At 40.5% G+C, this 14,095-nt stretch overlaps 1 protein-coding gene across 1 annotated transcript; it reads right to left on the reverse strand.

Moving 5' to 3' along the window:
• LOC112175315 (putative RING-H2 finger protein ATL35) lies at positions 1-1,416 on the reverse strand. Its single transcript, XM_024312989.2, has one exon. The coding sequence runs from the start codon at positions 1,289-1,291 to the stop codon at positions 422-424; it is 870 nt and encodes a 289-aa protein (XP_024168757.1). The 5' UTR covers positions 1,292-1,416; the 3' UTR covers positions 1-421.
• Between the last annotated feature and the right edge of the window lie 12,679 nt (positions 1,417-14,095).

Here is a 14,095-nt window from a genome sequence, read left to right on the forward strand (position 1 = left end):
CGCAGACTTTGTATGAAAACTAGATATTGAAGTTCAAATGCTGCGTTCCAGCCTTCCGGGTTACTATCTTGGAGGTGTTACTGGGCTCCAAGTTACTATCGAAGAAGCCGCAAGCTTCTCTCTGGCGCTTTCAATCCCACTGGTACAATTTGGACGAGAAATCATTTCCAAGGAAATCGTGGAAGACTCCCTGTCCATCTCAACGCGTCTGCTCCTTCACCACCGGACGGCCGATCATGGCTCTCTACCACTTCCACGTCGCCGGACCCGGTGGCGGCGGACATGAAGATCCTCCGCACTCTCGCCAGTTACTTGTGGATCGATGAAAGATAACAATGAGTTTCGTGTCAGGGTCCTTGATTTCTTGGACTTCTTGGTCACTGCTGAGCTTCTCAATGTTCAGGTCCCCTTCCTCTTCAAGTCAAACAGGAAGCCGACATATGGATTCATCAGGCGCTAACAGCGTCTTCATCTCACCTGCACCACCACTACTAGCTATAACCGGCGGTAACATGGTGGTTAAATCCCACTGGCCCAATTGATGACCATCCTCATCTTGGCTACTACTCCCTTCACTACCGTACCTGTATCCCTTCCTGCAACTCCCAAGCCTCGGAAAGACTACCTCGACGTAGCTACTTGAACGCAGCTGCCTCCCCAGCTCTTCCGGCAGTCTCAACCTATAGCTCTCCGTGTTCTGTCCAAGCGGAGTAGGTGACTGACCCGCCGACTGCGACTCGATCACTATCTCATCCAAATCCGCAATTACAAAGGCACCATTTTCTGGTGCTGCCTTGTTGGACTCGGGCGCGAGGTTGGCGCGGCAAACAGGGCACGTGAGGTGAGAAGCCAACCAAGGGTCGATGCATTGGGGGTGGAAGACGTGGTAGCATTTCGGCAGCAAACGCAGGGTTTCGTAGTCCTCGAACTGGCTTAAGCACACTGCACATTCCAATGCTCCCTTGCCGATCTTGAGGTGCTTGACGGTTGCGTAGTGCAAGATAGGGAACTTTTCGATGACAGCCGCCTCCAGACCTCGATGATGTTGCTGTGGACGGAGGGAGGAATCGATACCTTCGCCGGCTATATCTATGTGCGCCTCCACACAACGGTGGTTGTAGATGGAGAACAAGCCAACCGAGGTACACAAGGCGCACACTAGCAGCACAATCACAATTGCCACTGTGGAGTTGAGGTTCTGCTGTGATTCAGTGGTTTCCTGCGCAACGACGTGACTGCGTGGCTGTAGCAGCAAGTGGAGCAGCAGAAGATGGAAGGGCTTTAAATTCATAATTCGAAACCCACCAAACAGTAGGTAATTCTGTTTTGAGAAAAGAGTTGGTCAGGACGTACTACATGCATGAATATCTATATATGTGAGAGATCGAAAGAAGAAGCAAAGTGGGAATTCGCATCGAATTTTATTGTTATTATAACTTATACAAGGAAGGGGACTCGAAATTTATCCAATTTATAATGACAATATTATATCTTTTACGACTTATGAATTGATAATGACAATATTACATAGGTGTTAGTAAAGCTAACCCACAGAATGTACCCACAGGGGCCGCACGTACACTCACTACCCCCAGTAAGTAATCTGGTATTAATTTGGTTTGAGATGAAAGAGGGAGATAATTGTTGTTTAGGCTGGAGTTAATTAATTACTATATAATCATGATTTATTCTATGTCGGAAAATGTACTAATTAATAGAGGAAAACCAGATGAAAAAGTGAAAAACTGCATCTGAAGTTCTGAACATAACAATTATACCCCATATTTGGGTTTTTGGCTTACGGTGGCAGATGGTATAAAATAAAGCTAGTCAACGCAAAAATAACATCTAAAATAAATTGGTGATGTCAGTTGAGCAGCAAAATTTGTAGCCGTTGATATGGAGAAGGGCAATGATATAGGGCCTTAATGAGGCCTAAGATTTGTGGCCTCAAATCCTAAGTGTCATACCATGTAAGCAAATACAAATTTTATTTTCAATTCCACATAATAAATCTTGTCACGTAATACTATTGCAACACCAATTTTACCCTTTTATATTTCCTTCTAGATGTTAGGGGATGAATCAATTACATTGATGAATTAAATTAGGTGAAAAAAGAAGAAGATAAGCTATTAATTATGTATTAATTTAAGAGATATGTCTACAAATTCTTTGACAAATATTTTTCTTCATTTAATTAAATTCTTTCCTATAATTTTTCTTCCAAATAGCATCAATATAGTCAAGAAATAGGCATTAACTTTTCTTTTCAAATATTGATTAATTTCGTCCCAAAAAACAGGATTAATAAATTGAATTTGGAAAATACGTATGTCTAAATTAAAAGGTAAGAAAAAATTCCGGCCATGTTTTAGAGAAACTGAAATTGAGAGGAAATCACTGTGTTCTCATTGATAATATGGGCCTCTTTATATAGAGGATTACAATGTATAGAATCTCAATCATACAAAGAAAGTAATCGTATATTGAATAGGAATCTAGATCCTTCTAATTGAACCCTATTACCACTAGAGCAAGTAACCTAGAGTTTGGGCCAAACACATATTAAGGTTTACTTGAACACTCCCCCTTGTGTTGCTCAAACGCGGTGCTTCTCTCGTTGCCTCGTTAAAAACTTTGCCGAGTAACAAAAACCCAATGGGACAAAAATAACCTCGGTCGAAGGGGAAAAAGAGCACAACACACCCTTTACAATTCGAGACGAACATGTAGAAATCTCCCCCTGATGTCTGCGCCTCTCCCCTGATGACTATGATCATGGGAGTTCAGATAATTTCCGCAAGCCAATTCTTGCCACATGTTTCTCGAACGTGGATTTGGGCAATGACTTAGTAAACAAGTCTGCCACATTGTCCTCAGATCGAACCTGGTTTACTTTGATCTTGAGGAGCTTCTGTTGTTGCTGATTGTAGAAGAATTTAGGCGATATGTGCTTGGTGTTGTCGCCTTTGATGTAGTCTTGCTTCATTTGTTCAATGCAAGCAGCATTATCCTCATAAATGTTTGTTGGCTCATCTGTGGTAGACTTCAAACGACAATTGCTTCGAACATGCGTAACTATGGATCGAAGCCATATACATTCACGAATTGCTTCGTGAAGAGCAATAATCTCCTCATGATTCGAAGAGGTAGCGACTAAGGTCTGCTTTGTAGACCTCCAAGATATCACGGTCTTTCCCATGGTGAAAACATAGCCAGTTTGGGAGCGACCTTTGTGTGGGTCAGAGTGGTACCCAGCATCAGCAAAACCTTCCAAAACACTTATATCATTTTGGGATAGGGAGAGGGAACGCAGTCCACCATGTGTGGCGTTCCTGGCACTTGATGGGTCCGAATCCATCTTCTCTTTGTAGGGATAGAACAAGCCCATATCGATCGTACCACTTAGGTATCGAAAGATATCTTTAACACCAGTCCAATGGCGTCGTGTTGGCGTAGAGATATATCTAGCTAGCAAGTTCACAGCGAATGAGATATTCGGTCTTGTGCATTGTGCTAAGTACAATAATGCGCCTATTGCACTTAGGTAGGGCACTTCTGCCTCTAGCACTTCTTCGTCGTCATCTTTTGGACGGAATGGGTTCTTCTTTGGATCAAGACTGCGGACAACCATTGGGGTGCTTGAAGGCTTAATCTTGTCAGTGTTGAAACGCTTAAGCATCTTTTGGGTATAAGCTGATTGATGAATCAGGATACCATCTCTACGGTACTTAAGTTCTAAACTGAGGCAAAACCGTGTTTTCCCAAGATCTTTCATCTCAAAGTTGGATTTCAAGTGTTCAGCGGTTTCCCTTAACTCTTTAACGGTGCCAATTATGTTCATGTCATCGACATAAACCGCTACTATTGCAAATCCGGAACTTGTCCTTTTTATGAACACACATGGGCATAGTTCATTGTTGACATATCCCTTTCTAATCAAGTAGTCACTTAGATGGTTATACCACATCCGTCCGGATTGTTTCAATCCATATAGTGAGCTTTTTAATCTAATTGCAAACGCGCTCCATGGTTTAGAGCCACTTGATTTGGGTAATTGAATTCCATCTGGAATCTTTATGTATATCTCTGTATCTAAATCCCCATATAGATACGCAGTAACCACATCTATAAGCTGCATGTTCAGTTTTTCGGAAACTACCAAACTGACAAGGTAGCGGAACGTAATGACGTCCATTACTGGAGAATAGGTCTCCTTGTAGTCGATTCCAGGGCGTTGTGAGAAGCATTGCGCCACAAGGCGAGCTTTGTATCTTACAATATCGTTTCTCTCATTACGCTTTCTAACGAATAACCATTTGTGACCAACTGGTTTGGTGTTGGGCGGTATTGGTATAACTTTGCCAAATACCTTTCTTTTCGCTAGAGAATCAAGTTCTGCCTGGATCGCATCTTTCCATTTTGGTCAATCAGCTCTACGTTGACATTCATCAACGGAGTGTGGTTCGATGTCATCGGTCTCAATAATCTCACGCGCCACTGAATACGCGAATACATCATCAATGATGATGAAGTTTCTTTCCCACGTCCCATGTACACTAGTGTAATTGACAGAGATCTCTACATTCTCAGGGATAGGTTTTGACATTGAGGCGTCCCCCAATGATGTCTCTTGGACATAACCATAATCTGGAACATTCTCATGGGACGGATTTTGAGTATCGAGGATTAAAGGATTTGTTTGTGCCTCATTCGCTCTCTTTCTAGGGCGACTGTCCTTCGAACCAATTGGTCTACCACGCTTCCTTGCTAGACCTGCGGCCATAGATGCCACATCATTGCCATGCTGGGCAATGGCGCCATTTCCTGGTGTCACAAGAGTGGCATGATGTCCAGTATTCGGGACATCAATCCTTGCAGGCACGTTTGCAACAGGTATGTGTGATCTCGTCACTTTGGCAATATCAGAAAACGCATCAAGCAGAGTGTCTGCTACGTTCTGGAGCTCGATTATTCTTCGCACTTCAAGTTCGGACTGTGCGGTACAGGGATCGAGATGAGACATAGTGGGGACAGATCACGACAATTCCTGTCGTTCATGTTGAACATCTGTGTTCTTATCTCCCCCTAACGATGGGAAGACTGTCTCATCAAAGTGACAATCTGCAAATCTAGCGGTAAAGAGATCGCCTATCAAGGGTTCAAGGTATCGGACGATGGTTGGAGATTCATATCCAACGTATATGCCTATTCGTCGTTGTGGACCCATCTTAGTATGCTGTGGTGGCGTAATATGCTCATAAATGGCACACCCAAAGATGCGTAAGTGCGAGATATCAGGCTCGTACCCAGTCACTAGCTGTAATGCAGAGTAAGATTGGGTTGCAGTGGGTCGTAGATGAATTAGCGTCGCTGCATGCAATATTGCATATCCCTAAGCAGAAACAGGGAGATTGGTGCGCATAACCAATGTCTGTGTTATCATCTGTAGTTGTTTGATAGCGGCTTCTGCGAGACCATTTTGGTATGTACATGGGCAACTGGATGCTCTACATCAATCCCCAGTGACATGCAATAGTCATCGAACGTTTTCGATGTAAACTCTCCAGCATTATCAAGTTGAATCGACTTAATAAGATGATCAGGGTAGTGAGCCTTTAGACGGATAATCTGGGGGAGGAGTTTAGCAAAAGCAGCATTTCGAGTGGACAACAGCGCGACATGTGACCAGCGTGTCAACGCATCAACTAATACCATAAAGTATTTAAAAGGTCCGCATGATGGTTGAATTGGTCCACAGATATCCCTTTGGATTCTCTGTAAGAACGGAATGAGTATTTTGGGATCCTTTGCGTAGAACGATCTCGGTCCTAATTTCTCGAAGGAACATGCTTTACAAAATGAGCGAGGGGCCTTAGAAGCAACCGATGAGGATTTTGGTTGGGCCTGCGCGTCTGTAGCGCTATTAGAAGCAAAGTGTGACTACTTCTCCCAACATGGCGTTGGAGCCATGGGGAGGAACAACCATGGCGTTGGAGCCATGGGGAGGAACAACCATGGCGTTATGCTCATGGTTGGCGCCATTGATGGCGTCGTCAGATGCTGCAATTGTTGCGGTCTTGCTAAGTCCCGGAATCAATTTTCGATTCTTGCTTCTTCTCACTCTGAAGAATGGATGTCCATATGAAGTCTTTAGTATACGGAGCATCATATCACGACCAAGGTGCGCTAGTCAGTCATGCCAAAGCCAATATGTGTCAGAATCCAAGAGATCTTCTCTTATGACATTATTGGATTCAATAGGTCTAATTTTAGTGACATAAAGTCCACTAGATTAACACATAAGCTTCTCTAAGATGGGCTTTCTTCCGCAATCATTAGAGGTAATGCAAAGGAATTCTATTCCGTTCTCACTATGCGTTTCTGCATGGAATCTGTTGGCTCTTATATCTTTGAAGCTCAATAAGGTTCGATTTGCCTTAGGAGCGTAGAGAGGTTCAGTGACTTTAATCAAGGTGACATTTGGCAATAGGAATTGGGCCATTCCATGTCCTTGAACTAAACCTGATGGCCTAGCCATCGTAGTCACAGATGAATATGTAGGCAACATCTCCAAGAATAATTGCCTATGTCGTAGAATGGTGTGTGTAGTTGCACTATCCGCAAGACATTGAAGTTCATCCATTCCTAAAAGAAAAGCTCATAATTAAAAAAAGAGTCATAAAGAAAAGAACTCGACTTTTATTAATAAGCCAAATGGAAATACATCATCATTTCTTTAACCAAAGAAAATCTAATCCAATAATATGGCAATTGCCTACATCTCTTAGAAAATAAAAAGACTTAATCAAAATCGCCAGTTTCTGGGTCTTGATCCTTTTAGTCTTCCACCCTTAGATCGAGATCGCCATCTTGATCTTCTTGTTCCATGTAATTTGCCTCCCTTGCTTCACAATACGTCTTGTATGCGTTTGCAACATTCTGGGATGCAGTACACTTCTTTGCCCAATGTCCACTTGATCCACATCAAAGACAAACATCTTTATGGTCAGGCTCCCTTGATCGAGATGCTTTTGGTGCATGATTTGGACGACAATTACTCTTGGTGGCGTCACCACCATAGCCGGAGGCTCCGCCTCTCTCTCTCTTCACACGTTGACCTCCACGGTTCCGTGCACGCCTCTCTTAGCGATTTCCTTCCTCTTTAGGGCGAGAATATGGACCAGAACGTCCAGAATTGTCCCTACTCCTAGGGTTTCGCTCCTTGCATCCTTCCTTGGGGGAGCGACTATAGTTAGACTCCAGAATAGACTTAGTTCCCACGGGTCTAGCATTATAGTTCTTCACAAGTATGTTGTCGTACTTTTCAGCTACGTTCATGGCGCCAATGAGCTCATGAAACCTTGTGATACGTCCTGCTTTCACATCAATCCGATAATTCTTTGAAATCATCAGGGCAGAGACGGGGAAGGTAGAGAGAGTCTTCTCGATCAACATCGTATCAGTTATGGCTTGGCCACAAAACTCCATCAGAGACTTGATACGAAGAGCTTCTGAGTTATAATCAAGCACAGACTTGAAATCACAAAAGCGGAGGCTATGCCATCGCACTTCTAAATCAGGAAGCAGGGAGTCACGAACATTGCCAAATCGCTGCTCAAGTTCTACCCATAGCTTTCTTGGGTCTTCCTCATTGAGGTATTCACTTTGGAGCGCGTCATTCATGTGCCTTGTCATGAGAATGATGGCTTTAGCTTGATTTGCTTCAAAAGCAGTAGCTTGCTCAATGGAGAGCACATTCTGACTAGGCTCTTGGATGGCTTCCAGAAGTCCATCAGCCTTAAGATGTTGGAGCACATCTCGGACCCACCTATGGTATCCAGCGCCAGTTGTCTCTAGTGGAACAAAGTTCAACTTGTTCAAGTAACTCATTCTGAAAAACAACACAAGATTAGGGTTAGTTTCGGAGCGAAAAAGGCTACCACGAAAAACTATTAAATTTTTTAGCGTAGTCGCTTCTAAGAAATTAGGGATTTTCTGAGCGCAGTCGCTTCTAAGGAAAATCCGATTCTAAGAGGGGTTTTGGATTAGATCGAAACAACGATGTATGTGGTCAATCTAATATTCAAATTATTCTTCTTAATGTGAAGACACTTCTTTTTTTTCGAGATTTTTGGTTGAAATTGGCTAAAATCTCGTCCTACATCAGTCTCCTCCACTTGAAAAGAACTCGACCTTGAGTTCCTCTTGTATGCAGCTCGATAATTAGTAGAAATAAAACATGATAAGCCATCAACTTCAATATTCTCGAAATTAAAAGATATCACCATGAATCCAATATCGTAGATAAGTTTAGAATAAGCATCTTGACACTTGAACTCCTCCACTTGAAAAGGAATGGGCAATGACTTCTCCTTGGGTTGATCTTGAACACAATTAGGCATGCATGACATTGATATCGATGTGATGAATGGATCAACTTCCTTATCCTTAATGAGTTTCTCTTCAATCTTCAAAGTTGCTTCTTCATGTTCCTTTTCACACACCTCAGGATGGCCATTCTTGATGTTCTTCCTTCTAGGCTTGATTTTAATTTTGTGCGACTCCCACCTAAATAAATATGTGTTGTCTTTGCAATAACCACCTTTGACGCTTTCATGCCATGGTCTTCCAAAAAGCACATTAGTGTCGTCCATGTCAATCACATGACAAGTAATCTCTTCTTTATAAAATTTTCCCATAGAGATAGGAACTTTACAAACCTCTGTTACTTGTGCATATTCATCCTCTCCAAATGGAATCCAGTATGGATCACTCAACTTCACTGTCAGTAAATGAAAATAATCCACAACTTTGTTTGCTACAAAGTTCTCTCATAAACTACTGTCAATTATTACAGAGCATACCTTGTCATTGATGACACATGTAGTTCGGAAGTCATCGTAATCTGGTGTTGTGAATATCCAACGTTCCATGTTTCTTTTTTTTTGGATTGATGAGGTTGTCCTAGGGCGAATCCCTTGGCATATTCCTCTTCAACGGAACTTTCTTTGATAGATACTCTACGACTAGCGTCGTTGAGGTTGGTGGTAGTGAACTTCTCCCTTGGATCGTCGTCTGCTAAGGAGCGGGCGATACCCGCTTTGATACCAAATGATGCGGGAAGCGTGAACACTATAGTAAGGGGTTCCGTCATGAGTCGAAAGTTATATGAGATAAGCTAGAATCCACTAACAATTACGGTTGTGTCCATAAGAAACATAGAGAAACTTCTCTAATATTTGGTTTTTTTTATTGATAACTTGAATGAAAATTACAATCTAAGAGGTGCATTTTATAGGGCACATAATATAAACCTAATACAACTAGAAAATATATATAACAATTTATTGTAGACTAAAACTAGGAAACCTAATTAAACCTGATTAAATAAAAATCGGAAATAAAATCTTAGATACTAAAGAATATTACACTTGGAATCCCAATCAAGATTTTGCTCGAGAATCCTGATATATCCAAAAGAGTAATTTATGATTAATTTCATCATTAAGAAGTCTATTGGAATACTAATTTCTAATATTCAAATTATTCTTCTTAATGTGAATACGCTTCTTTATTTTCGAGATTTTTAGTTGAAATTGGTTAAAATTTCGTCCTACGTCAAAACTTAGGGATATCACAACTGTCAATCAAGATTCTTCCTCTTTCTCATTCAACAATTCGAAACAAAGCATTCGGCATGCTGGGCCCCAGTCCTTCCAACAATTCCAACCTTCTCACCTGGAGAAACTGTGAAAGACTACAACTCATGTAAAACTGGAGGAAGTTCAGGACTATAACGTAACAAAGCATCCTCAAATTTTATTGATCCAGATGAAGGCCATGCAGGAGAGCTGGAGAGGGTTGGTTGCTCTCAATTACAGCAGGAGCCTCTGAAGGCAAATCTACGTATGTACCAACCCGCTCAACAGCATTTACGCTATTTTCAGCAAGACTTGCAAGCCTCAGTACAGCGTAACAGCGGTCATTAAAGTTGTAATATTAAGTGCATAACTAAGGAGGAGACCCATAGTGGATGCAAACTCCTGCTGATTCTCTGCTCTTCCATTCTGCATAACAGCAAAGGTAGCTGTTAACCATATCATGAGGCCTCCTAATGTTTCCAAACGAATTCCAAGCCAACAGTTGCCACTCATGCATGTTCACCAGTGTGAATCTGATATTATTGTCTACAGATTTTCCATTAATGTCCGCCATCCAATAATAAGCCTTGTATGCACGAATAGTTGACAAACCATTCAATGCTTCACTAAATTGTGCATATACAGGGGATCTGCTGATGGAGTCCAATCGCTTCACCTCACGTGCCGTGCTCTACCTCAAGAAGAAATAGAAAACATTAAAGATATTAGAAAACGATACAGCATTAACCAACAAGAATACTGTTAATTGTCGCAATAACTCTTAGCTAAAGGGTGACTCAAGTAAACATGGTGAGCCCATTAGTGTGATACATAGATCATAACTTTAAGAAAGCACTCATATATGCACTGAAGATTAAGCAGATTGCCAAATGATCAAGTTACTTTATGGCCTAGCATAATAAAATTCCAAACCAGCAATGTTTTTTTTAGAAGCATATGAACTGGAGTTGCCGTACAAAGTTTACTTGAAAGTTAAAATGAACCTTTCGGGGGTCTAAACAAAATGAAATTGATCCATCTCATGACCTAAGGAGAAAATAAGTCAAACTATTAAAGGAGGGTTGGAGATAGTGAAGGAAAGAGGTTTACGTGAGGTGGAAGTGGAGACTGATTGCCTGGGAGCTGTGCAGCTTATTAACAAACAGGAAAAATATTTTGCGGCTGAAGGTATTATCGTGGAAGAGATCCAGACTCTGTTAAGAGACCTCCAGATCTCTGTGGTTAAGCACACGTCGCGGGACAATAATAAGGCAGCCCGTGCAATTGCAAGCTTTGTAGTCCGAGAGGAAGGGCAAGTATTATGGTTAGAGGATGGGCCTTCTTGGCTCATGTCCATCACTGAGAGTGAGAGGCCTTTAACCGAGGTAGAAGAGAGGGAAATGAGTAGTGTTTGTATCCCTAGTGTGTTGGGTGATACTGAGGCTACACCGGGTCATTCCTGAATTATGTAATTTTAATTTTCATTAATAAAGTTTTATTAATTCTCAAAAAAAAAAAAAAAAAAAAAGTCAAACGAGGCACTTTTATCACGAAATGAGTGGCTAATTTCACATACCTGATAGTATAAATAGGCTGCATAAAATAAAACCAAAAAGGGCATTATGGCCCTCAAGGACATAGTGCTAATTAACGATCCCTATCAAAATGAAAGTACAAAAGGAGCTGAGACAGTTGGCCCAGAAACATATTCACAAATGGAGTAACATTCCGATCAATATCTCCAAGATCCTTTGCTAACCGATTGATGATCGATCCGTCCAAGAGGATTGGTGTGGAAACAAACCATTGGGGCTCGTAATATAGAAGTAAGCATGGCATCATGCAACCTCCTGGCAGCATAAGGACTAGAAATATATAATCAACCAATAAGAATTTGCCAGAGTCACCAAAACCTGAGACCAAGAAATGTAGTAGGATTATCATCACAATCTACAAGGTTGTAACTAAGAGTACTTCAGAACTCCCAAAATAGTGATAAAAGATTTAACAAGCAACTTTATACAAAAACTGCAATATTGCAACATTACCGAGCATTGTTTAACTGTAATCTTACCTGACACAATGATGGAACTGCATATATCAGATTGTAGAAACCAGGGTCATATTTCCCAGATAGGCCTTGATTAGTCCAATAGCTCAACCATGTGCTACCAGAAATTCTTAAAACCTCAATTGACAAATAAAGGAAAACAGTATGATAACCACCCAGAAGCCTCCCAAGGCATTCTTATACCTGCAGGAAAAGAATATTACATATTAATTTATTTAAAGTATATTATACATTTATACTCTTTTTTTAATTAAGATTGAAGATAGAAGAGCAACAATGCTCTCCATCTCCCCTTTATTTCAAAAGAAAGAAAAATAAACACATAAGAGGGGGGACGTAAAGGCTTACCCCACAAAAGCAAACGGAAAACGAAGCTAACTCTAACCCCAGTTAACGAAAACAAAAATTGGGAAGACCCAAATAATCTCTATTACATAACGATGAAACAAATTCTGGAGGGAAATCCCACCAAACCAAGCTTGCCGAAGAAATGCCAAAATTTGCAAAAGCATCTGCAACTTGGTTTTCTTCCCGAAAAATGTGTGAGGAGTGGAAATGCATTTGAGAGATACGGTGCAAACAATTACCCCACTCAACTTGCAATTGTCAAGGCACCAGCTAAGGAAATTTGAGTAAATTAAGAATCAAAGAAGAATCCACTTCTAACCACACATGTTTCCAATCACGAACCCAAGTTAATTCAATTGTTTTAATCACCACCATTACTTCTGTTGCCATTGAACTTGGAATATCATAACTAGAGGAAAAAGCACCAAGAAAAGTACCTTGATAAACCCGAAATACATTTATACTTTGAAATCTACAATTTTATAACATAATTTTTTATAATATCTACTATCAGAACAGAGGCAAAGCAGAACATGAATACAAAATATCCTGCAAGCAAAATGGGGGCAAAAAAAAAAAACAAACAAACAAACAAACACTGATTCCACCTAGTATGTCATACTAATGGATGCCTGTATTATACCTTAAAATTTATTGTAGTTGAGCCTAAAACTGGTTATAACTATAGTAAGTCTGTCTCGGACACTAAGGACACTAATAATAAAGCTGATACACTAAACACCTCAGCAATCTCAAGTTTCATGATCAGAGAAAAACTAGGAAGTCTTAAATCAGATGATACCAAGGGTACTTAAAGGAATAGTGGAATTTACTGTTGAAAAGCTGATTACCTTGCCAAAACTTTCTAGCTCACAACGCCTGTTTGGCATTCTTCTTGTTTGGTAAGAATAGATTTTCCTTCTTTTAGTTTCTTTGCATCAGCATCAGCATCACCATCTTTTGGCATCCCATTAGCAGACTTGTTAGGTTTTGAAGAAGCATTCTGATGAATCATTTCACCTTTTTTATCATCAGGGGTTTCAGGACCTTCTTTTTCTTTTACGTACACTTCCATCTTTCCAGCATTTTCCATCAAGTTTTTGAACAGAGTACCACTATTGGAAAGCTCCTCAAATGTTCCGTCCTCCCTCACCACACCTTCATGGACTAGAATGATTCTATCAACTTGTGAAAGAAAATGCAGCTGATTTGTAACAAGAACCCTCGTTTTCTCTCTTAATGCTCCTCTGATGCAGTTATCAAAAACCTGGATTTGGTCAATTCAGTAAATAAGACACTGTACAAAGAAACTTCCTCTTGCTGGAGATAGTACTGTTAAGCAGTGGCGGAGCCAGAAATTAATGTTAAGTGGGGCACCCGAAAATTTTAGAAAAAAAATTTGAAACTTAAATATATCAAATTTTAATAAAAATTAATAGATTAGAATAAAATTACAGAAATATCAATTATCTTTAAAAAAATTATATCTTTTTTAATCAAATTTATAGTTTTCTTTATGATGGTAACATATTTTGTCTTTAATTTTTAAAATTATAAGAAATAATGATGTTAATGTTAAAAAAAAAAATTACTCTAAAATGCTGCAAGAGGCCTCGAACCTGAGACCTGAAGCTACATAAGTAGTTGTGAAAAGACAGCTACCACTACACCAACTCGGGATTTAGTCACTATGGGAAACTTATACTACTTATATGGAAAAATTTCAGTGGGGCACGGGACCCACTGAGCCCTAATGTGGCTCCGCCCCTGTTGTTAAGTGTATGGGATTGGACACTAAGCATGCATAATCCTAATTTAGAATTGAAAACTGATATCAGCATACCAGCAATCCTAGCAAACATACAAGCAATGTAGTGGACCATCAGACAAGATATGCTATCATATCTAAAGCACTAGAACAGACTGAAGCCTGAAGCAATTCTGCACTCTGCTCACAAGCATGCTGGTCCATCCTTATGCTACAAGCCAAGACAAATCTGGAGTAAATGAATCAAGACGAAAATCTTGT

Source organism: Rosa chinensis, chromosome 7, assembly GCF_002994745.2.
Source record: "Rosa chinensis cultivar Old Blush chromosome 7, RchiOBHm-V2, whole genome shotgun sequence".
Classification (NCBI taxonomy): domain Eukaryota; kingdom Viridiplantae; phylum Streptophyta; class Magnoliopsida; order Rosales; family Rosaceae; genus Rosa; species Rosa chinensis.

Excerpts from the sequence above, each read along its gene's own strand:
- LOC112175315 (XM_024312989.2), bottom strand. The coding sequence starts at position 1,291 with ATGAATTTAAAGCCCTTCCATCTTCTGCTGCTCCACTTGCTGCTACAG.